This window comes from Paroedura picta, chromosome 10, assembly GCF_049243985.1.
Source record: "Paroedura picta isolate Pp20150507F chromosome 10, Ppicta_v3.0, whole genome shotgun sequence".
Lineage (NCBI taxonomy): Eukaryota > Metazoa > Chordata > Lepidosauria > Squamata > Gekkonidae > Paroedura > Paroedura picta.
This window is the reverse complement of record NC_135378.1, coordinates 23,399,639-23,421,893: the sequence shown is the minus strand read 5'-3', so window position 1 is coordinate 23,421,893 and position 22,255 is coordinate 23,399,639. Positions and strand designations below refer to the sequence as shown.

General features: G+C 42.2%; 1 protein-coding gene across 3 annotated transcripts in view; it reads left to right on the top strand.

Moving 5' to 3' along the window:
• ARAP2 (ArfGAP with RhoGAP domain, ankyrin repeat and PH domain 2) overlaps nucleotides 1–20,250 on the top strand; it is a 135,429-nt gene extending 115,179 nt beyond the window's left edge. For 2 of the 3 annotated variants that reach the window (XM_077301654.1, XM_077301655.1), the window contains exons 29-33: nucleotides 7,546–7,628; nucleotides 11,984–12,019; nucleotides 12,994–13,057; nucleotides 16,589–16,723; nucleotides 18,928–20,250. In XM_077301654.1, the coding sequence (XP_077157769.1) occupies nucleotides 7,546–7,628; nucleotides 11,984–12,019; nucleotides 12,994–13,057; nucleotides 16,589–16,723; nucleotides 18,928–19,257 (648 nt within the window). In that variant the 3' untranslated portion in view covers nucleotides 19,258–20,250. The remainder of the gene's footprint in view (nucleotides 1–7,545; nucleotides 7,629–11,983; nucleotides 12,020–12,993; nucleotides 13,058–16,588; nucleotides 16,724–18,927) is intronic. The other variant, XM_077301656.1, reaches the window with a different exon arrangement.
• The last annotated feature ends 2,005 nt before the right edge of the window (nucleotides 20,251–22,255 follow it).

Below are 22,255 nucleotides of genomic sequence, written 5' to 3'. Positions count from 1 at the left end.
AGATTGCTACTCTTAGAGCAATTTCTCCCTTCTCCTTGGAAGTTCTCCCCTTTCCCATCAAGTATGATAATTCCTAAATAAACCTTTATTTACTCTTCAATCAGGTTGTGCTCCCTTGCTGTGCTAATTACTCTGCCAACATGAAAAACACACTGCAAGTCCATGCAGTTGATCAAATGATTAAGAGACTTCCAGAATGGAAGTTGTCCAGGTGGGATTCTGAGCACTGTGAGAAGGATTGACGGGGCTGTGTGAGGAGCCCCATGGCACAGCCATGTTGGTGATTGAGTGTCAAGCACAGCGGAAGGAAAGGAAGAATAAACTGAATTCAGCCGGGTCCATCTGTAAAAGTCAGTAGGAAACCGGGGCATATTAACAATATAGGCTGCCTAAGGAGGTGGTGAGCTCCCCCTCACTAGCAGTCTTCAAGCAAAGGTTGGATACATACTTTTCTTGGATGCTTTAGGATGCTTAGGGCTGATCCTGCGTTGAGCAGGGGGTTGGACTAGATGGCCTGTATGGCCCCTTCCAACTCTATGATTCTATGATTCTATAACCTCCAAGGGAATCTGCTCATCTAGGGATGTGTTTTTCAGGACAGCTTAACCAACTTGATTATCACTGCCGTTCAAAGACTTGTCCCACCCAGTGGGACAAGAATTAACAAGAATTAAAAGAATTAACTGTTCTTTTAATAAGAAGGAGCGATATATTTTTTTACAACAATTAAAGAAACCTTAGCTTCTGGAAATGTTTCATCCCAGTGCATGGATGTCAAGTCCAAGGTCAAGAAGATGATGGGTTGGATACCATGGAACTTTGGCACATATCAGTGGTGCTTTCCACAAGTGCAAGGCACCTTCCACTATCGGAAGAGCCACTTGTGTCAGATGAAGGTGTCTGGCATGGAACAAAGGTGAAACCCTTGGGACCCAACCCATGAACAGGACCAAGCATAGTCCTGGCTCGTACATTCCTTGGGAAGGGCTCTCAAGCAGAACATCAGCAGAATGTCAGGACCCGGATTTTCCCCCCTGCTGTAGGATTTGTGTAGGGTGGGTTTTAGTAGAATTTGAAAGCCTGGCTAGGCCCGAGTTTATCCGGGTCTTGCCTTAGGAGCCAGGCTGACAGGGTGTTTCATTCCTAGGTTGATCGAGGCCTTAAGTATTCTCTTGCTCTTCCAGTGAACTGGAGGTATATTGTTATCTTATTGAGTGTTTGGGCCCGGGAGCTGGATAGTTCCTGGAAGTGTGAGGACTATGTTTGCATAGTGGTCCCAAAAGCCTTGCTGACAGCAAAGCCTTGAAACATATTTAGCAGAGAATGGTATAAACGAGTCTTACATAAGCCTTCAAGTGATGTCGTCAATGTTTAATCAAATGTCTTTTACATGTTTTATAATCCTGTGCTTTAAAGTAAAATGTGTGTTTGAATCTATACGGAGGTTTGTCTTTGAAAAGCAGCTGCCCTCTGGGCCAGAGTGTTATGAGGCTTACGCTGGTCTGCTCTGCAAGCAGAAAGAAGCATATTGTGTTTAAGAGAGGCATCCTAATGATGCTAAATGATATATTAAGTAATGTGCCTTTGCTTTTAAGTGCTTCTAGAGCAGTGGTTCACAATTTGGGGGTCGGGACCCCTTTGGGGGTCCAGTGACCCTTTCACAGGGGTCGCGGCAGGGTGAGCAGCTTGGCCGGGAGGGGGGGCGCTGCCACTGTTGCTGCTCCTCCTGCAGGCACCCATGCTTGGCCACCAGCGACTCCAGCAGTGCCTCCAGTGCAGTGCAGTCTCCCGCCAGCCACTCCAGGTGACAGCGCAGCTCGGTGGGACAAGAGGCAGAACTGAACTGTGAAGCCCTGGGGAAAAAACCCAATTTATATACAATCATGAACAATGGATCTTCATGCCATTGGTCAGTTTCGGTTTCATTTCTGTAAAAGAACACTTGCCTAATTTCATGGTTGGGGGTCACCACACCATGAGGAGCTATATTAAAGTCATTAAGAAGGTTGAGAACCACTGTGCTAGTGGTTTGGTGTGTTAATGCAGAAGCGTTGTCACATCAAAGATCAACTACAGATGGTGCTTTGCTATCAGAAATGGGTCAAAGAGGGCTTCTGGGCACCAGGTGTTTGTTGAGACAGTGTTTGTGCTGCTCTTCCACCATGGAAAATTGAGCTTTAGGTTCTATACAATGAATGTATTAAATCAGGGTCTAAAGTGGGAATACTCTAATCGTCAGGATACTAGGGACAGCCCTTCATTGACTGATCTCTTTCCTACGGTGGCACAAACAGAGAGTAGCAATAAGAGAAAACCAATCACATTGCTGATAACTCTACTGGGATGCCGCAAGGAGCAGTTCTCTCCCCAATCCTATTCAACATCTTTATACACCCTCCTACCCAGCTGATAAGGAAGTTCAGACTGGGATGCCATCAGCTTTTCCTCATGATGGACGACCACCCTGACTCACCCCGAGACTCATTAGCCAGATGCCTGGAAGTAGTGATGAGCTGGCTCAAGCAAAGCTATCTGAAGCTTAATCCTTCAAAGATGGAGGTCCTGTGGTTTGATAGGCAAGGGCCAAGTGAGGAAGCACGACTGTCCGACCTGGATGGGGTGCAACTGTCAGGTTAACGCGCATGCCCAGGTTAACGTGCATGCAAGTTAGCGCCACCTGCTGGCGAAAACACACATTCACGGTGCCCGGGCTGGCAGCTCTCCCCCACCCCCGGAGGCGGTCCTCAACCGGAAAAAGGTTGGGGACCGCTGCTCTAGACCCTGACCTGGAGCTCTCATGGGCTCAGTTTCTGTAGGGCAATACTATAAGACAAATAGTAACTAAAGTCCTGCAGTGCTAAAACTTTGTAGAAAGTGTTCAGAATATGTGCTTTCTATAAAAACTGAAATAACTAGTATCAATTTCAATCTGAGGGTGGGGCAGCCAATCCTTTTTAAGTGATCCAGCAAAGCATGTGTTAATATTATAACTGTTAACCACATTTTTCATTTTAAAAAATCTTAAACTCTGTCCCTTAATTGGCATGAACTCTGAGTGTCAAAAATGACATCTAATTATTTAGTAGTAAAATCTAAAACTGGTGCATTTGCCAAGAATAAATTGGCACCTTTAAAACTTGTGCACATGGAACTGTGCGCATGAATGAAGCCTTAATTAGCCCTTTGGCAAGTGTTTATCACTGGATTCATTTCCTCGCTTGCTTCTTGAATTTTGTTTCAAGTTCTTACCATTCATAAGTTCCCCCACTCTCCCAGTGTTTCACCTTTTTATAGGGGTAAATACACATGCATGAGAAGAAGGATTAGAAAAAGCCATTTCTTAGTGGGTGAAGAATTAAAACTCTTAAAGCAGCCAAAGCCTAAAGTAGCATCTAAAATATATATGTTCCTGAATCATTTGGAATCCTCACATCGGTTGCTTTAAGGAAGTTACAGCTGCCATTGAGAACCCCAACGCTGAGGTCCCTCCCTGTATGCTCTAAGGCCTAGTTGAACTTACCCGTGTTCTGAAGTCATTGTTTTGTGTTTCCTTTCCATTGTCATGAACCCTGATTCATGCCCCCTCCCTTGCTGTGGCCTCTCTGGGCCTAGTGTCATAAAACTGTAAATCCTTTCCTGACTCATCACTTACTCTGCATTCCACTGAAGTTCCCAGTGGGAGCCCTCTTATCTGGCTCATTCCAACAACCTTGCTGGGCCAGCGGAGATGAAACAGAAATGTAACTGTTAGGATCAAAGCCGAGCCATCTGGCCTGGCTGAGAAACTTTGCACCTCTGAGTACCTCTTGCTCTCCCGCCTAAACCATCAGACCCCCTCCCCTATAGAGTGACCTCTATAAGAATCACCTAATGTCTCTTGTGCCTTTGTATCTTCCAAGACCTTTGGTCAATGGGTCTTGGCGCACATCTGTATTTCGTACTGTCTGTTCAATAAAGCTACTCTCTGGATCTTCACCTGCCTTGGGATCCTGGATGTTCCTTTATCACGGACTTTACTGACAGGGCTTGGCCTGATCCCTGGCATCCATGCTGTTGTCTGCCATTGGCATAACCAGAGAAGTACACCTAGTGGTAAAAGCAGGACTGTATGGAAGTTGGGCTCAACATGGAATTTTTGCCTTACGTGGCAGCTGATGGTTGGATCTAAGGATGTGCATGCTAAAAAGAAAATCAGTATGATTTTGATTATTCCGAAATTAATTTGGATATATCCGAATCATTGGTGTGGAACAATGAGTTCCTATGACTTGAGTTTACCAATATTGGCTTGCCTCCATTGGAGCCCAACAAACAGCTAATGCTACAGAGAGCTGGCTGATCCTGAGCATCTTTAAATGTCTGACCAGTGAACTTCTCTAAGTTCATGGCAAGGGGACCGTACACAGCCTCAGAAGGGTCTGCTGGGAAGAAAGAGCCTGCCAAACAGCTGATCCTCAGGACCAGCAGTTTGATGGCGACTTAATCAGCTGAATCAAGCCCAGATGTATTCAGACTTCTCTGATTTGGCCCATTTAAACTAATGGGGATTGCAATGCAGCTCAGATAAGCAGAGCCAAATCTGGTAGATGCAAGCGTGGCTTCCTTGTCACCTCATCCCTGATGATGCTCTGAATGTTATCTGAAGTACTGCTCCTGAGTAAAGAAGGGACCCCTAGGAGCAGCATGACGAGGCAGTCGAAGACTTCACAGTCTATGCAGTGCCACATTTCCAGTCTCTTCTCTTGCTCCCCTTCCCTTTTTTATTGGGGTTAATGCATTGCTTGTTTCAAGCATGGCAGACACTGGTCATCCAAAGCCAGTGATGTCAGCATGGAAACTGCAGTGATTTCTTTATGCATATGCCACTTTCACACATGCTAAATAACACAGTTTCAATCCACTCTGGTGACTTGGTAAGATCCAGTCGCAAAGTGCATTGAAAATAGATTGAAAGTACATTATTCACCAAGTGTGAAAGCACCTAGCAGATGACATTAATCGCCCCCCAAATCCTATATTATGTTCCTATGCTACATGTTTAAAATGCAAACGCTTGTGTGTACTACGACTAATAACAAGTGCATTTAGGTGCCTTTATTACTGTGGCAGAACTGAGGCCCATTAGACGCATGTATTGGACTGTTTATGCACTGGAGGTTTCATGCCGTGCTGCAGGCTGGAGTTTTAGTCGTGGCAGGTTGGCCTTCCTCTTCCTGTACTCACACGGGGGAGCATTTGGCCCAGTGTACTTCATTTGCCCCTGATTTGTGCTCCTGCACAGGAGCTGGGGCAGTGAAGTTCCCAGTGCATAAACGGTCTTGGACAATGCACTTTTCAATGCACTTTAGAAGCTGTTTTGTTTTGTTTTTTTGGTATTTGGTTTTGCACAGGGAAGCCCAGCTGCAAAAGCTCATTAAAAGTGCATTGTCCATTGCATACAGAACGGGCCTCCTCACTTTTTTTGGAAGTAGCATTAGGCAAATTAACCCCAGTATCCCAAAGAGAACCGAGAAGTTGGAAGTCAGCAGACTGGGCCTAAAAGGATGTGATACTAGTTATGTGGAATTCTGGACTCAAGCATCCTTCGTTCCTGGGCATGCTCAAGAAACGCACTGAGCAAGAGAGGAAGTTGAGCCTGCCACCAAATGGGGCTTTAGATCTGGTTCATCTTTGGAAAGGATGATAGGTGGTCCCTGGCGGATACAGATTTGTAGTGAAATCCTGAACAGAGTTGCACCTTTCTAAATCCATTAAAGTCAATCAATCAATCAATCAATATTTATTCACGGTCATTCAGACCAAAACCCAAATACATGCAGTTAAGACCAAGACAATCCAAAAAGCAGGAAAACTGCCAATACTATAAAAATGTTAAAAGTCTGACATCATAGTCAGTATTTAAAACATACTTTAAGTTACCAGTTTAAAAAAAAAATGGCTTTGTACTTATAAGGTTGGATCAGAGAGAATTTTTTGATCCATATACCGAGTTCGCAATTTCATGGCGGCGGTGCAAAATTTAGCTGTGCAGAGAGTTATTTGCTTATCTGCGTCTTGGAGCAGTACCTTGATTTTCTCCTTTGTGGAAGATCTCAGGTAAGTGTTCAAAATTGGCTGGATAAAGGTGCGTCTGATAGTGTCATAAATGGGGCAGAACAGAAGCACATGTTCATCTGACTCTATCCATCCGCTTAAAGTCTATCCATCCATTAAAGTCTATGTTCATCTGACTCTATCCATCCATTAAAGTCTATGGCCTTAGAACAGTGTAACTCAGTTCAGGGTTGCACTGTTACTCTACCATAACTTTGGAGAAATGGATCACTGAGGACAAACTGTTCTCTTACAGTGTTTGCCTTAGAGGAAAGTGCTGTTTTGTTTTGTTTTTTACTGATGCATGCAAATAACATCTCCAGCTTCCTTCCTCCTCCAGATTGACTGGTTTCTCTCCCACCTACCTGCCTTGAAAAAACATTTTTATTTTCCAGCAGTATAAATTCTGATTTTGCCATCTGTCCTCTCTTGCCTGGGCAGCTCGTGCTTTTTTTGTTTGTCTGTTCATGTTTTTAAGAAGCATTTTCAGCTCTGGCCACAGCTTGGTGGAATGCGCTCTCAGTAGATATCAGAGCTCTGTTGGACCTAAAACAGTTCCACAAAGCCTATAAGACAAAGCTCTTCCACCACGCCGATGGTCAAAGCCTAAATACCACCCACCAGTAAGGCTGGCCTCACCAGTAGGGGAAGAGGAGAACGGGAAGATCAGCTCCTTCATTAAAAAAACAAACAAAACAAAACCTTTCTGGGGATTCTTAACTGCGGGGCATCAGTTACTGTAAATGTTTTAACTTCAATTTTGTACGTTGTTTTTAATGTTGTTACCTGCCTTGAGTGATACAGAAGGGTGGGATAAAAATTACAATTTATGATTATTAATTATCATATATCTTAATTCCACTTAGCTTTCACAGGTGCCTGATTTGTAGAAATGACTTGTAAAAATGTGCAATTGAATCTTAAAGGTTATCAGGGTGGTAAGGTGGTGACCACACAGTCCCCAGCCAATCAGTCCTTTGCAGAATAAATCTGCCTTGACAGGAAGAGAGGGAACGTACTTTTCAAAATCACGGGTGCTTTGATGGTACCTATTGTACACGCCCTATTTTTTGGATGGCCTTTAAAAGGAACTTCCAGGATTGTAGTGCTTCTCTGTGCTTCTCAATTCTTGCCAGCTCCTATTTTTCCACTCACCCTTAATCATTAAGCTTCAAAAGTAAGCCTGTCTAGAATTGCCTTTGTACACTTTCTTTTCAATGGCAGCCAGTTGTAAGCAAAGAATAAAAGTAGCCAGGTTTCAGCCTCCGATCGGAACTGGGTCTCTGGAACAAAGAATTGCTGCAACTTGCAAGTCGGATATTAAATGAAAACCATCTTTAGTAAAACGGACACCCAAAAGAGGAGATGGGGCTTCTCAGCTGTTCTTGTTTTGTGTGCAATTTTCTCTCCCTCCCCCCCCCATCTAACCTTAGTAATTCCTGCACTTCACAGAGCATGAAGCCAGAGAAAGTGATGCCTGTTAAGTCGCTGAAGCTTTATCTTGGGGTGAAGAAGAAAATGAAGCCACCGACAAAGTAAGAAAAGCAGGGAGGGTTTTCCTCTTTCTTCCCGCCAGAAGGGTTGGCGTCCCTACAAGAACAGGAATGCAAACCTCTCAGCAGGCCCTGGAATCAGGAAATTAATGTGTCCCTCCCACAAGGCCACCCTCTACTGCCTCCCCCCCTAGTTTTACATCTGCTGCCAAGAGAGCATCTCCTTCAGTGCTGGTGTGTTGCAGCATCCAGCCTAAATGCTGGTGATCGGCAGATTCGCAAGGTGGAGAACAGGAAAACGCCCACTTGTTCTTTTTTTTTTTTTTTTTTTATAGAAAGTTTTTATTTTATTTTCCAGAATTGAAGAGTTGAAGACAGTAAGATACATGCAATCTACATTGTTAATACAGAAAAGGAGAGCTATACTCTTCATTTGATACACTTGGTTCCCCATTTTTAATCCCTTTTGTAAATAGTTCAGGTAAGGGCCCCATTGTTCTTGAAAGACCTCTTAGTGTCAGTTTGACTATCTTGGTAAGATCAGCTAGTTTATTCACCCAGTCTTCTGTCGAGGGTAGTTCTTACGTTTTCCATTTCTTGGCCAATTCTAGTTTTTCTGCCGTCGTCGCATAGAAGAAGAAGCTCTGTATGTGGGTTAGGAAGCACTGTGGAAAAACATTTTGGTTCCCTGTTTCAATCTTAAAAACCCTCTTCTCTCCATTTAAGATTATAAACTGGCTACAATATTATGGACTTTTACCCAAAGCTTATAGACTTTTTATAGACTTTTTCACGTTTGCACCACATTTAAAAAGAGAAGTCTACCTTGTTACCATCATTTCAACATTTGTTTGCATAGTTTCTGATAGTTTTAACAATCATAAACAGTTTATACTTAACGTAGTCCTAGAGCCCTCCACATTTTCACTAGAAAAAGGGAAAAAGGAAAAAAAAGAATAAGCCTGCTTAATTGTACAGAAAGAAGAGAAACAAATATGTATAAGTATACATTGTTAATACCAGAAATAATAAAATGGAGTCTTCATTAATTAATAGAATAGATTTTTCGTTAGTTATATTTACACCTCCTCAGTTAAAAACCTTCTTTTAGTTATGCATTAAGTTTAGGCTGAAAGTCACTACAGAGATATGCTAGATAATTCAAATTCAGCTATCATAGGAAATCTAAAACCCCACACTATAATATAAGCCCATTCCATTAGGTGTCTCCTTTTAGTTATGCTTTGATTTTGAGCTAGTAGGCAGTGCGAAATTAGGTTTAATAATACAGATTCAGCTTACTTAAAAGATCTTAGACCCCAGATTAACTTCTTAACTAGTTATATTGCCTATATGGCTACATACAGGAGGTAAAAGAGGAAAGGAATTTCGACCACTGTGTTGCATTTCCATTCCCCAAGCTTCTTAAGGAGGTCTCATTTCGAGGCTTATTACGTCTTGTAGCTCCCGTTGACTAATGTTCTGTCCTATTGGTCTTTGGCTGGGAAAGTACAGTTGTAGTCTTTCCCTCGAAGTATACATCGATAAATCTTGAAGCAGTTGTACCTCCTGGACTCCAATATCAGTACAGATGTTTTTCCATGAAGCTCCTTTCAATCGATTGCTTTCACCGCAGATCCATATGTCTTTCTTGTGTATTGTTGCTTTGGAGTGGCTATATATCTTCTCAGGTAGGGTGTCCTTATCTGAGCTGCAAGACTCTGACATCCCCTTTTCCATCTCCATAATTTCAGATTCCTCTTCTGCTGGTAATTTTCCATCTTGTTTAAAGCTATCATCAGCCACTACCATTGGTTCATCATTCCTGTTAGAGACTTCTTCCTTAATGCCTTTAAACTCCATGAGCATATTTTTAAGTGAACCATTTAGAGATTCTTTCAGGTCTTGTGTTTGTTTATCTAGAAGATATGCAAATTTTTTAAACGAAAACATGTTCCAGGTTTGGAATTTTGTTAATCAATTATGCATATGTTGTTTCCAAAATATATTTGCAATTTTGCAGATAGCCAGTAGAGGTCCTACAGAGTCCTAACGAAAGCAACAGTCTGTTTTGAATTAAAGGAATGTTTCTAGAGCTTAGTTCTCGCGAGATTCCACGGCTCTAATCTCTCTTATCTTCGAAGACCAAAAACAGATATAATACTTATTAGTTTGAGTTGATTTAAGTCCTTCTTCGCTTAGAAAAGAAAATTAGCCTGCCTCATGATGAGGTGGCATCAAGCAGAGCCAGAAACGGGGGGAAAAGTAAAGACGGAGAAGCGGAAAAGCACTTGCATCTCTGCGTTGATTAATGACTCAATATCTTGGAATTTGGCTGCTTCACCCCCTCAGTGGTAATAAATCCTGTCACTCTGGCTTGTTTGGATTAGCGAGAGCAACTCTCCACGCCGAGAGTTCATTCCAGGGAAGAAGGTGCCGAGGGAAACCCCACTCACTGTTTGTAGGCTCGATCTGATGTCTGCCAGATGTTTTCGCTCCGGAGTTGTGGTGAGTTGAAGGTCTTGCTGGGAGGTGTCCAATTATCTTGGAAGATTAAAATAAGCTTTGTAGATTGCAGAGTTGAAAAAAGAAGAAAAGGAAAAAAGATTTTAAGATGGCGGACGGCGCTTGCTGGACCCTGTGCACACTGAGCTTACGTTCCAGTGGGAGATTAATTTCCCTGCGGAACAGAGAGGCCCCAGAGATTCACAAGGAATTCCTGAGAGGATTTATGGTTGGGTTAGCGTACCCAAAACCCGATTCTGTCAATCACAGCAGTGATTGACCCTCAGTGGAACAGGAGCTCGAAGTAATCGAGCTATCCAAGTGCCATGGCTCCGCCTCCTGCCATGGCTCCGCCTCCTCCCCACTTGTTCTTTTTTGACATCTGGCATTGACCTCTTCTTCTCCTTCAAGAACCTAAAAAGGTCAACACAAAGGACATGAACTGTAAGCCCATACAAACGTGCTTCGGCATCACTGTCTTTATCAACGGTCAGGCATCAAATACAACCAGCGAATGTAGAATGTACAGTTGGCTCCTTTACATGAAAAGATCTATTCAGGATGCTATGAACCTATAGTCAGTTCTGTGGACCAAAGGGCCAGATAACACTCTCTGAGGACTCTTAACTTTTCCAAAGCAAGCCCTGGTCAAGACAAGCACTTTCAGTGTCCAGGAAGTGCCTTGTAATCAGGAGCAAGGCTTCACCCAGAGTGTGCTGCAGATGACATTTCACCTGCAGCATTGTCTTGGTCAACGTTGGCTCCTGATAAAAGTGGTAACACTGAAACACATCTGGTCAGTGGAGGCCTTAGTATGTATTGATTTTATTCAGGCTGTGCGAAAAGCCCTGGGTTTTTAACTTGATTAATAAATACTGGTACTATATTTTTAAAATTGTGTTCCACCCTGTATGGACTTCTGTTCATTTCCCTGGGGTCGACCTTTATAGGTTTTGACTTTCATTTGGTCTGGGATATTTCTCTTTGTTTTGAATCATCGTCTCCTCCACTATCACCTTTGATACCTTTGGCTGAATGCTATTGGAATACGTTCCAGTCGCTCACCAGGAGCAGGAGGTGTCTTGTGGGCCTTAAGTGGTCCTCTTGACTTGCCGTAGTGGTTAAGAGCAGTGGCCTCTAATCTGGAGAATGGGGTTTGATTCCCCAATCCTCCCCACCCCTCCCCGTGCAGCCCTCCGAGTGACCTTGGGCCAGTTACAGTCCTCTCAGAGCTCTCTCAGTCCCGCCTACCTCATAGGGCAGAATACGGGTAGGCAGTTGTAAGCCACTTTGAGACTCCTTTGGGTACTACAATACAATAATACAATACCTTTATTGGCATAAAGCAGATAAGCAGGATAAACAAAGTTAGTCAGGATACATCTGACAGTTTAAATTTAAAAACTGAGGACAGAAATTCAGCCATAATAAAAGTGACGTCGGCATCCTTATCACTCAATAAAAATTGGCAAATCAGGTCTCTTGAATGGTTTCTCCGTTTTGGTATAAGAGGTATAATATGCCTTCTCTGTTCAGTGAACAAGGGACAATCCAGTAAGATCCTTTGGGTACTAAAAAAGCAGGGTACAACACAAGCCCTCTTCTCATTTCACATTTCTATTCACCACAGTGAGCCTCGAACCTCCGTTTGAAATAAGGGTTCGGTGTTAGTTTGCAACCTGTGTTTTGGGATCACTAGAGTTTGGTGCCCTCAGCACTGAGATTAATGATTTTCTTGATGACTATCTTATACTATTATGACTAGTTAGGGGGCATAGATATTATGAATGACAAAGTAATAAATGTGGGTTTATGGCTATCATGTGAATTCCTGAGCATATCCCTTCATATCTTTTAATCATGTTCTTTTGGTTTTTGTGTTTTTTTTGCAGTTGGGGTCTAACGCTGTGTTCTGAAAAGCACCACTGGTATGTGAACAGCATCCGCACGATTCCCTATCCCCTTTCTTAGGACACGAAATCTCTGGCTTGCTTTCAGTCAAGGGTTAGGCGTTCAGGAATGTTCTCCTATGCCTAAACCCAGGGGTTGTTTTTGCAAACCGGTTGGTTTGAAGAATTGGAACCTGTGCCTGTCGGATAGATTATGATTTGAATTCTGTCCTTCACAATCTTTATTTACGGTCATTTAGACCATAATTTTAGATGCACTACTATACAAAAGCAGTGTGTAAAAGGGAAGGTAATACATTAAAAGGTTAAAAATGCATCAACAATAAAACTTAAAAACAGCATAAAAGTCAACACATTCATCCAAAACAGTGTCCTCCCTTTATATTGCCTTCATTGAAAAGAATAAAGAAAGAATAAAACCTCATTTGCTTGCACTGACAATACCAAATTCTGGCTAATGTGCATGCTAAGTTTGATAATATTCATATCCTGCTGTGTGTATATATACTGGACTCACAGTCCAGAACAACACTGTATTGAGTCAAAATCCAGACACATCTGGACATCCATTACAAACATTGTTATTACCACCAACCGGCACGCCATCCCTTCTGGACATCACCCACGCCTCAATTGCTTATTTCAGCACTCACAGAACAAATGTCTAGAGCAGCAATTGATCTCTGACAGGAACACTGTATTCTTCCCACCCTCCGGAAATGCCTGCTGATAGCAAAATGGGAAAACTGGTTGAAGTCGGCAGGCTGTCTCTCCTTGCCCAGCCTCAGGTGCAAGGTCTGGATACCATCTGTAGGCCTGGTAATATGTCCAGATAAAATCTACGTCTCTTCCACCTCCTTAATTGCTGTTCCTTTGTTTAATGAAGTGTTCTGTCACCTACAAAACAGTAGACTGGAACTGGATTGGCACTGCATACCGAGAATTCAGTGTAGGCCGATGGACCTGAATTCATTTTAATATGTACCTTGTAGGTATTTATGCTGTGATGGACAAGATTCTCAGCTGGAATGGATGAGCAGCCTTTTTATTGCACAGGTACTATTGTCTTCTGTTTATTATGTTGTCTTATTTCTTTGGATTTATAAGCTGCCCTCTCTGCTCAAGAAGATTCAGGCAATGAACAATATATGTTCAACAAACACAATTAAAATCACAGTTCAACAATTCTAAAATCAATTCCAAAAACCTCTTCCCTTGGCTGTCAAAACCAGAACCCAACGTGCGGGTGTAATACAGGAGGGAGGCCAATTAAATGCAAATGTTTTTCATGGCCTCGACTGTAGGCCTGGGGAAAGAGACAAAATATTAGTCTTGCAGGCCCTGCAGATTGAGTTCTGACAGGACCCTGATGAGTTTTGACAGGGCCCTGATGGGAGCTCGTTCCACCAGGCAGGAGCCAAGGCCAAAAAGGCCCTAGCTCTGGTCGAGGCCTGCTGAATTTCTCTGGGGCCAGGGACCACCAGCCAGTTTGTGTTGGTTGGATGCAAGACTCTTCTGGGGAAATATTTGGAGATGCAGTCCTGTAGGTATGCAGGGCCCAAGGCCTATATGGCCCTAATTCATAATGAATTCATTATTCATAATGAAGAAACTCTGGGTTCTTGAATGCTGTCACGGTTATATATTTCACAAAAATTCTAGCTGTTCGAATTATAAGTTGCAACCTGCCAGCGACACCTTTCTGGATAAAATCTTAGCTGTCACACGCATAGCTGTCCATTTTATTCTCCAAAATATTAGTAATTTGGTTTTGTGGTATATCCCATTTTATGTTGCTTGTTTCCCTCCAGTTTACACCCCAATTCAGCTTCCCAGAAGCCCTCTTTTCCTTTGACATTGATAGTACTTGAGTGTGGTCACTCCTACAGCTTATGAATGGATGTTTTGGTGATAGGGCTTTGAACATGGTCATGAATGTGAAACAATTTCATTCGTTGAGAGGGATAAACTTCCTGAATCACCTTAAAACCATTGCAAGCACTGGATCCTGGAGGCATAATGGATCAAAAGTCTTCTCAGAACTGGTCCCCTTTGTTTTCTCCAAAGAGAACCACCAGTTCCAGTTCCTATGGGAACCACCATCAATTGTGTACAGGCAGGAGCAACTTCTCAGCCGGACAAGCTCGAGTCGCTGAAGAGGTTCAGGGACTATTGATAACAGATGCACAATAGCCACCCTCGGGTAGCTTAGCAACTCTGTTCTACTCCTGTTGACACCAGAGTCTCAAGAAGTAATCTGTTCAAACTTCTAGAGGCAAAAATGTGAAGTAATGGCTTGGCACGCACACACCAACTACTGAAATGTAGCTTGATGGAAGCAATTCATACCTTTGGGGGAGTTTAATTTAGCAGTAAAATGTATTTTTCCTCCTTCAATATCTTTCCACATACCCTTGTTTGTCATTTCACTACTCCAATCCCTGACAGTGCTGCTTTCTCAGGCAGCTGGGGAGAGCTTTTGTTTTGTGGTCACTCTGCTATTTTTACAAGCTAGAATGTTCACAAATTAGCAATTAATGGCTGAAGTAATGAGAAACATCTGACTGGTTTGCAGGAAGAAAAGCTGGTTTTGCTATAATTTGTGAACGAGTAATAATGCACCACAGTGAGAATGCCTCCACTGGTATTCTGTCATTTAACCTCCACTTAAATTTGCATCCCATATGAATTTGATGTTGGCCTCAAATGTATTTTTCACCCACATTGTGGAATGAGGGAAATTTCTGTGTCTGGGTCTATGACACTGGACCTTTCAGTGTCTCATTTCCACAATGGTCATTATCAGAATTACAACGCACTCTTCCTGTACAGAAGCTTCCTTCTCTGGAGAATCAGCTTAATAGCCAGTATTGTTTGGCTCAGGAGATTAACTCAAGCCCAGATGTTAGCAGTCACTCGGAATTAATATTTAGCCGTTCCTTTAATACTGCCAACATCTGTGCATTAATTGATAGTGCATTTCAGCTAATAGGGAGAAAGAACTTATGAATTTCACTTTCATTACTCATGAAATATCATTAGCTGCTCAGCTGCCTTAGTAAGAGCAGAAGAAACTTGGTAGCATGGCTGAAGGATCATCTGATAAAGCCTTCTAGTACAGGGGTAGTCAATCTATGGGCCAGCAAATGCTGGCAGGGGCTCATGGGAATTGTAGTCCATGGACATCTGGAGGCCCATAGGTTGACTACCCCTGTTCTAGTACATCTTGAACCACAATTTGTGGTGCCTTCTGTTGGCCAACAAAAAATACCAGTGTTGCCTTATGAGGACGATGTGGTCCTTATTTTCCTGACTAGAGTGGGATCAAAAAGGGTGCTGAATAGGCCGGGTGACTACTGCAGAGAGGAAACTCTTGCCATCAACTATAAGAATACAACAGTTATATAAGAATACAACTATAAGAATACAACAGCCTCTGCATCTGTAGGGATTGATCGGTTGAAGATCTTCCACATTACTTATTAGATTGTCTACTTTACGCACATCTTAGGGGAAATGTTCTATACAAAATAATTCCAAGGGTATTAGCTTCAGTAAACAATAAAACTAATATATTTGCTCTCTGACATGGATCCCTGCGTGTCACAAAGGGATGCTACTTTTGCATTGGCCACAAAAAAGAGTCAAGACAAATACTTGACAAATAATGTGGCTTCTCCAAACAGCTGATTTGCAGTGTGTGGGGCTAGTATTGATTTTTACTGTTTTGGGGGACAGTTTTAAACCGTGACAGTTTAAACAAAATTTGTTTTGAATTTGTAAACTGTTAGGTGCTTTTAAATTTGCTTTAACCTATGGCCCAGTGCAATACAGTTTTATTTGCTTACTTACTTCGTATATCTTCTGCACTTGAGGCTCCATAGGTACCAGTTCTTTCCCCATTCCTCTCTTCAGGGTGACACATTGCATAGTTCTTTTATAGGGTTTTGATTGTATCTCTACAGTTAAAAACAACCTCCTGGTGATCCCTGACCCCAAGCAAGCCCCCTTGACCACAACCAGGGCCAGAGCTTTCTCCATCCTGGCCCCCACCTGGTGGAACGAGCTCCCAAAGGAGATCAGGGCCCTGAAGGAACTTGAACAGTTCTGCAGGGCCTGCAAAAGGGAGCTCCTCCGCCAGGCATTTGGTTGAGGTCGACCTAAACCACTGCTTCCCATTGGCCCCCAAGCCACCCTCCTATGACAACTACTACAAATCTGCCCAACCCACTGGGCCTCAGTATGAATTGAGCTGATGCTCTTTGCAGTTTTCACCATTCTTTAATATTGCTGTTGATATTATGTTAACGTTCTTGTTGCTATCGCCTGGTTATTACTATAAATGGAGTTACTTGTATCATTTCTTGTTTCATTTCCTGAGCCTTCGGGGTGGGCAGTATATAAATGCAACAAACAAACAAACGTGAATTTTAAATTTTTACCGCCCCGTTTATATTTCACTAATTTAAATATTTTATTGTCTTATTTGATATTTTAACTGCTTTTTGGTCTAAATGACTGTAAGTAAAATTCATTCAATCTCTGTATAATAACTGAAAATATATTTAAAAAAACCCTCCTTTACAGCAGAGCAATATCTGGCCCCCAGATGGAAAGGTAAGAATGCGGTCTACGAGAAAGAATCCCAGAATTGGTGGCTTGTCCTTAATACCTATCCAGCCTGACAGAAGTCCTCCCAAAACTACAGTCAATAATCTGGAGGTAAATTACTGTCTTCGTTTGGTGGTCATTACTTACTTGGGGGCGGTTGGATCAGTTGATATCTAAATATTAAACCCATATGGATTGATATGTTAATATAGACCAGGGGTAGTCAAACTGCGGCCCTCCGGATGTCCATGGACTACAATTCCCAGAAGCCCCTGCCAGCATTTGCTGGCAGGGGCTTCTGGGAATTGTGGTCCATGGACATCTGGAGGGCCGCAGTTTGACTACCCCTGATATAGACTGTTGTAGATAAATGAAACTCTTCTCTGATCAGTGATAAAACCTTACATTACAACCAAGGAAGAACAGTTAAATTTGAGTCCAGATTTTTAGAGTCTATGTCTAATGAAAGAAACTTAAAATTTCAAAAGCTCATACGCTGAAGTTCTTCTTGGTTTCTAAGGTATTTTTGGACTCAAATCTGACTGTTCTATTGCAGACCAACACAGCTACACTCTGAAACAACCAAGGGAGAAGAAAGTTAATTTATTGCCTATGCCAGGGGTGGGTAAACTGTGGCTTTCCAGATATCCATGGACTACATTTCCCGTAAGCCCACTGCCAGCAGGCTCATGGATTTGCAGTCCATGGACATCTGGTGAGCCACAGTTTTGCCACCCCTGATCTATATACTCTTTTTTGGAATGTTAAAATGTTTTACATTTTTGTAAAGCCTTTGGTTTGGTTGCTTGGTTGCTTATGAATATATTTGGGGGTTTTTTTGGTCACTTTTATAGTAAAAGTCTTATTTATCGGGGGGCACCCATTAGAATTACATGAAAGTCATTGTACATCAAAAAAACTTGAATAGAACCATCAAAGAAATTCACATTTGTTCTCTGCCATATCTCTACTTATTCCCCAAGTGACGCAGCCATTTTTGAAAAGTATATCCTGAAATTGCAGTAAATAGGTCTACTGGTAGATTAAACCTCATCTGAGGCTTAAGAGCCATATATTGCTGTTGTAATATTGTTCAGCTTGAAGAAAAAAATGGGTTGGAGCCATGGCAACAGAGCCCTACTCATCTTCTGGCAGACATTCTGGGTCTAATGGGATTTGTCTCTCCAACATACATGTCTTCCAAGATGAATCTTCAGTCCCACAGGAGTGCAATAGTGTCTAGATGCGGGTGGGAAAAAATTATAGCTCTATATGAGGACACAACAGATGGGGTTGTCTATGTAGATATGTGTCAGTGTGGGAATACTGAAGAAACTTTTCATACATGATGAACAATCATTATGGTAACAATATAAACTTCTATTGACTTTTACAAGTCTTTGTTTTCCTGCTCTCATTTATCTATCTGTTCTTTCTCTTTGCTCTAAATAGTCATCTTATGCCTTTCCCTTACATTAGCCCAAAGTTGAATCTTGCATTGTCTAGATATCCTCATTGTCTCTCGTTGTTCAAATACTGTTGGCGTTCTTTACTTCCTGGTGTCCCTTGGTGTTCCTTTACTGGTTTTACATTGGTTGAAATCTCAGCCTTACACTCTGGCATATTCCAACTAATCTGTATCCATGCAGGGAGAGCTAAGGGATTTTTGTCTTTTGGATCAGCCATCTTATATTGTGGGTGGGGGAAGGAGATCAGATTTCCCTATCTCTGTTTAAGGCAGCTTTTCTTAATTTTTTAATCATTGAGAAGTCCTTGAAACATTCTTCAGGCTTCAAGAAACCCCAGAAGTGGCATGATCCTGCAGAATATAGTAGGGAAGCATAGCTGTGTACACACCCACTTGGGGCCCCTCCCCTTCCTATCACCTCTGAGCCCACCATTGGCCATGGGGGGGGGGCAAGTTGACATGACCATATATGGTCATATCACCCGATAAATGTTTAACAGATTTTAGGAATATATTAAAAATTAACTAACTCCCACCCATGTGGGAAATCCTTCCAGGACCATCGAGAAACCCCAGGGTTTCACAAAGCCCTGATTGAGAAAGCCTGGTTTAAGGGAAGGGACCAGAAAACATGTTGTATGGAGTTTTTTCAGGGCGCCATTACTGGCATGATAATTCAAGCTCTGGAAGAAATCCTTGTTTGTATGAGGGATTCAGATTAAGCATGGACCCCTTGGATTTTAACGCTGCCACAGAACAGTAATTTCTGTTGGCCTTAAACCCCGTGAGTGATAGCTTCAAAGCTGTATTATGTCCAGCGTTTAATATTTTGCTCATCTCTAATCAGCATTCAAAACTGGAACCTGAAGGTGAGTTGGTGGAAGACAAGAAGTGCTTGAAACCAAAGATGTCACTACTGGATCATTGCCCGGAGTGGAATGAGGACACAGTTCAGAGCCGTGAGGGAAAACACCGAAGCCTGATTTGTTTAGAGGATGCTGGTGATAAAATTGCGGACTTGCACCAAAACCCTGACAAGGAGTCCAAGTCTCCAAAGAAAGGTGAGAACAAAGCCAATCAGATGCCTCTGGAATCGGACAAGCAGCTTCCAGCAAATGTTCTCCAAGAACTCAGCACCATCCTGCAGAAGCACAAATCCACTCATAAAGAAACTTAGCAGTAGTCCTCCGGGCTTGCTTGTCTAAAGAAATGAAAAATATATTTTGCCAGTGTACAGTGTAAAGTCTGCCCAATGTATTTATATGTAAATTTTGATGAAAAAGAAACATGGATGCTGCCAACTTCTGGGACTTCTTTTGTTTACATAAATATGGTGGCGATGCTACCATTTTGCCACCATTCCACTCCTTGGCTATGCTTGCCCTGTGGCCAATTTCTTAAAACTGAGAAGGGTTCTCCCTCCTAACCTAACTTTATTCTCAATCATTGTATATGCTAGGATTTTCAGGAAAAGGGGTTCTCCATTACAGTCACACAGTCCATGAGAATTATGGAACCACCCCAACCCACCAGAAAATGTTTAAGGTCTCTGAAGTTAGAAGTACAGGTTGGCCATGCAAGGAAGCCTACCAGAAAACTTAAGCTGTATGTCCCTATGATATCTTTTGTTCATACACTACATCCAGGATCACGCCAACCTCTGGGCAGGATGGTATTCAAGCATAGTGTAGACTTGAAACTAGGGGATTTTTTTTACAAAGGTTCTTTGTCTCACCATCACAACTATACCACAGACTTAAATTTAAATGATTTGGTCTATGCATGTGGCAGAATGAGATGGCAAAATCTTGAGGGCATTGAGTAAATGGGAACTTCCAGAAAGGGGTGAATACCCATGCCACAAGTTAAACAGAACAAGAAACATACTATGGGAAAGGTTCTAGCCTAGCTTCTTCATGTGCTATTGTCCTCTTTGTAGGATTCATGTTCTTTTTAAATACAGGGGAATCTTTCAAAAGTGAGATCCCCCGTCTGCAGACTGAAGTAGGATGGTCACCTCTACTTTCTTTTGATAAGAGTATTTTAGTGACTGGATCAAAAGTTTGCAATGTATGGAGTCAACATGTATTTTTTAAAGGATTTATATCTATTTATGCCTAATTTGCTGCTGAGAACTGAAAAGTAAAAATTAAATATAAGGAACATGAAATATTGGCCATTACGTTCATCGTGTATGTGTTGTTGTTGTTGTTATACCTTCTAGTCTTTAAGGTGTTAGTAGTTTTTTTTTTCTTAAAAACTCATGTTGACAAAAAGTATCTCACCTGAGTACCAGTGGGGTTCAACACACCATAGCCAGGTGACATCACAGCAAAATCTCTTGTCAGATAGCTACATCTAATGACAGAGATAAAGAAAGCTCCAGGAGATGTTTTCACTCCATCGAAAGCTTTGTACAGGATAAGGGGATCCATAGATGTTCAGGTTGTTGAGATCTTCCCAAAAGTCAACATTAGAATTTTTAATTGTGCCTAGAAACAAACTGTAGTCCAGTAAAGAATTCAAGAGATGTTCTCAATTTATCAAGAGCTTGGTATAGAAAAAGAGGATCCATATTTGTTTAGATCTTCCAAAAAGTTAATATTAGCATTTTCAGGTGTGGGTAGAAACAAACTGGAGGTCAGTGAGGAACTTGTTATATAGTATAGTATTTATCCATGTACAGTGGCTAGTGCCAGTTAATGAAATAACTCAAGGGTAAGCAGCCATTCCGCCCAAGTGTGAATGAAGACCATGCTACCTGAAGAAGAAGAGTTGGTTCTTATATGCCACTTTTCCCTACCCAAAGGAGGCTCAAAGCGGCTTACATTCGCCTTCCCTTTCCTCTCCCCACAACAGACACCCTGTGGGGTGGGTGAGGCTGAGAGAGCCCTGATATCATTGCTCAGTCAGAACAGTTTTATCAGTGCCGTGGCGAGCCCAAGGTCACCCAGTTGGCTGCATGTGGGGGAGTGTAGAATCGAACCCGGCATGCCAGATTAGAAGTCCGCACTTCTAACCACTACAACAAACATCTGCTGTGAAGATGTTGAGAAGGAAGGGAAAGATGAAGGTTGTCCTTGTACCACTGTGGCTCAGTGGTAGAGCTTTCTCTGCCTGAGACCTTGGAGGGCAGCTGCTGGTCAGAGTAGACAGTAATGTTCAACATCTAGTTCTACTCATAGAATTATGGCTGGGAAAAAAGATGGAAGTAAAATCTGTTAATTTGCCACCTCCCAAATGAGATGAGAACATTATTTACCAGAAGAAAAGGGCCAACACATAGAAGAGAGGCCATTTCTTCTGTATTTGGAATCTTCCCATTTTAGTCCCATGCGTCTCTGTATGAGGACCATCTCCTCCCATAGATCCCCATGTAGCAACTACAGTAATCAGAAGGCCACCGACTGGCTGTCACACTGCCTAGCACCAGCCCAAATCCTGCCTTGTCCATTGGTCCTTCCACTCTAGAACAGGCTTCCTGTAGAGAGGTGAGGGATGCTGCCATTAGAAATTCCAAGAACTATTAACAGGCTACAGACTGCAGGCTTTTGGGGGGGAGGGAGTTCCTCTGTGATTCTGTTTTGTATTGTGGTGTTTTTGTGAAACATCCTGAATTTAAACTGATTTTTCTGGGGGAGCTGAAGGATTTCGTCGAGTGTTCGGTTTTGGAACTGGTTTTTAAGTTTAAAGCTGACCATTGCAAAGCTGACTTTGGTGGCAAACAGGAGGTAAGCAGTACGTCTGCCCATAAACAAACGGTTTCGCAAAATCTGGTCCAGAGAACTTTTAGCAAAATTAACTCATCGTCTGAGGCCTAAAAAGTAATTTCTGAGAGTTAACCTGTTTACAAAATATTGGTTATCATTTGCTGCAGCCTGTAACGGAAAAAAAAAAAGCTAAAATATTCTCATTTGTCTTCTATGAACATTTGTAACTTCTTTTCTTACCTTTGTATGTTAACTGAAAATGAAGCAAGAAAAGAATAGTAATCCTGGACAGGATAAGTGACAGCTTTCTGCTTTCTAGGCTCCTGTAGCAGCAATCAAGTCAGTGCTACCTATTCCAGGGGCATACAAGTTTTAGCATATGTAGCGTCTCTTTTAGAGATTACAGTGTGTAGCATAAAGTCTCTATAATAAACTGATGTTTAATCAATATACTGCTTTGTGCAG